Here is a 2,714-nt window from a genome sequence, read left to right as displayed (position 1 = left end):
TATATATTATATTTTATTATGCTTTATTGTATAATACTATATAATATATTTTATAATCATTTTATCATACCAAAAGTACTTTCTTAGTTTGTTTACCAAATACATGTTGGAGTATCATAGCACTTTAGAAATGTAGTTACCAAATAATAAACAGCTTTTTATAAAAACTTTACTTCAGAAAGTCTTACTTCCAAAAGCTCTTCTGTCAATAACCTTTCCAAACGAAGCCTAAGTGGATTTTTAAAAGCAAAATTCCACGCATCATGTTTCCTCATGTAAAAAAGGAGAAAAAGGAAAAGATTACTCGGTCATGCGAGGGACCCAAATCTTGTAACATCCAGAGTACCATTTACGTCGATAGAGGCATCCATAACTAAACTGACCCAAATAGCCACGTCATACAAAGCTCGACCAAGCGCAGTTTAAAAGCTGAACATAAGGTTTTCAGAAATGACCTAAGTTTGATCAAAAGATGGAAACCCACTGCTTAATTCCTTAAGAGAAACAAATCTGAGTTGGAATCAAATCTTGGAGCCAAATATAATTTGGCTTGGGACTCATTAGGGACCACGCGTGATTTATTTGCAATCATGATTGAAAAACTTAAACAACAATAGATGGTCATAGGTAAACGAAAATAAAAAATTAGCAAAGTGTAATGAGCATAGCCTGCTCAGGAGGATTCAAAATATATTAACAAATATAGTAGGCCACTGTCATTTTAACTGAATCCTCCCACAGCATTCTCTAAGGATGGATGGCCAAACAGCAAGTCTGCAAAGTCTGAATGTGTTCCGAGTTGTGGACAACCAAGAGAACTGAGAACCATATCAGAAAATATGCAGGTAACGACAGTATAACATACCTGCATCAACAGGTTAAAATAGGGATCCTAGCCATCTCTTATGTGCAAACTAGTAGTTACCGACATGGTTTCAACAGAAAGGGATCTAGGATTTATTCTGGACTGCGCTTAATTAACAGCATAATGAACTTGAAGGCAGTACACTTTTACATTCCAAGTGCAAGTAGGAAGAATTTAACATTTAGCTTAACTAGGCAGCAACAGCATAAAATGTTGTGAAGCCTCCTAGCTATCTTTCAAATTCTCGAGTGCAAACTAAAACAAGTATTGATATCGATCCAGGGAAAAAAGAACAATCTTGATTTTAGACCAAGCCTAATTTCAGCGACCGGCCTCCTTTTAATATGTAGACAGCCTGAAAGCCGCACACTTTCTGGATTCCAGGTGCAGGCCAGAAGCTTCTATTTGGCTTGCATGCAGCCAAATAGACGATCATTCCCTAAGGTTAGAAAGCAAAGCATCACGTCCTGTTAGAACAATTTGGAAGAAGTCGCTCACTTGCTTTGACAGAATATCAAGCCCATTGGCAAGCCCTTCTGTTGCTCCAGCTAGATTTGAAACAGACTCTTGTCTTTCTTCCTGGTCTATAATTTTTGCCAGTGTACCTATTTTCTCGTGTCTAACACAACATATTAAAGCATGCAATCTCTCTGCATATTTTTCAACTGCTTCCAGCTCTTTCAATATGGTAACCTTTCCACTTGAAAATTGACTCCTAATTTCCTCATTCACAACAGCTTGCAAGTCACTGAAGGCCTCAGCCCACAAGAACTTGTCAGAAACATGCAAATCCACCAACGGTGCAGAGCAACCTGATAATGCTGCTGCGAAGATGCTGCAAATAAATATAGTCATAACCTTCACTCCATACAAGGCCCTCATAAATACCTTCCCTTTGGCAGAGTTCTTGACCTCCGTCGGATGAAGAGTTTGTGCAAAACTTTGTAAGATGGAAGAACAGTTTTCAAGCCTGGGACTCTTTGAGCTGAATTGCTTCATCCAATCATGAAGAGATGCACTGGCTTGTTTGAGTTGTTCGGATGAAGGAGAAGTGTTTGAGAAGTCCAAAACATCCAAGACGTATTGCAGCAGGAGTTGCCCTTGATCCAGCCGGGAGAGCTCAGAGCTAAATGCGATGCAAATATCAAGAAACTTTATATTGCTGTCCAAGTAAATGTCCATCCACTTCTCATCCCAGTCAGAAGCAGGAAACTGAAGATCAGTTATTAAAGTTTTAATGTTAGTGTGAGCCTCAGTTAAGGACTCCATTGCATGTCTCATCCAAGAAAAGCCGAGAACATCCGGAGCATCTTTAGGCTTGAGTTTTTTTAAACTTTCTGCCAATGTTTGCTCAAAAGAATTCAGTAAGGCAAGAAGATTTGAAGACAGATAAGATCCCTTGGGAAGGATACTCCGAAAAGGATTTCCAAAGGGACAAAAGGTCCACTGCCCATCATGTGGTTGACTCATTTTGATTTAACTGCTAACAAAGACGGAAAAAAAAATTAGCACAAAAAGAAGGAAAAGCAGTGAGGCTAAAAGCTTGGTTCAAAAATTCTCCTATAGCATGCATTACAAACCTGTCCAAATAACAACTGAGATAATAAAATAAACTAGATAGGTTCACATCTATCACTTGAATCTTGGCCATGAATTTAGCAAATTTCAACAGAGTACAACTTGATCTAATTGCATGATGTGTATCCGTAGATATATCAGTTTATGTTTGACTCAGCAGGAACAGAAAAAACAGAAGCCCTTATTATCAATAAATTGAACTACAAACTGCAGGTTCAAAGTCAAGTCAAAGATGCAATATAATATTAACATATACAGAAGTGGTCAGTTA

General features: G+C 38.0%; 1 protein-coding gene across 1 annotated transcript; it reads right to left on the bottom strand.

The window, feature by feature from the left end:
- Positions 1-1,297: 1,297 nt before the first annotated feature.
- On the bottom strand, positions 1,298-2,335 carry LOC103717129 (UPF0496 protein 4-like). The gene has a single exon (XM_008805400.2). The coding sequence runs from the start codon at positions 2,333-2,335 to the stop codon at positions 1,298-1,300; it is 1,038 nt and encodes a 345-aa protein (XP_008803622.2).
- Positions 2,336-2,714: the final 379 nt, after the last annotated feature.

The sequence above is a fragment of the Phoenix dactylifera genome, chromosome 2, assembly GCF_009389715.1.
Source record: "Phoenix dactylifera cultivar Barhee BC4 chromosome 2, palm_55x_up_171113_PBpolish2nd_filt_p, whole genome shotgun sequence".
Lineage (NCBI taxonomy): Eukaryota > Viridiplantae > Streptophyta > Magnoliopsida > Arecales > Arecaceae > Phoenix > Phoenix dactylifera.
This window is presented reverse-complemented; position numbering and strand designations above follow the sequence as displayed.

What these genes read in the sequence shown, in the direction of transcription:
- LOC103717129 (XM_008805400.2), bottom strand. Translation starts at nt 2,335, where the DNA reads ATGAGTCAACCACATGATGGGCAGTGGACCTTTTGTCCCTTTGGAAAT.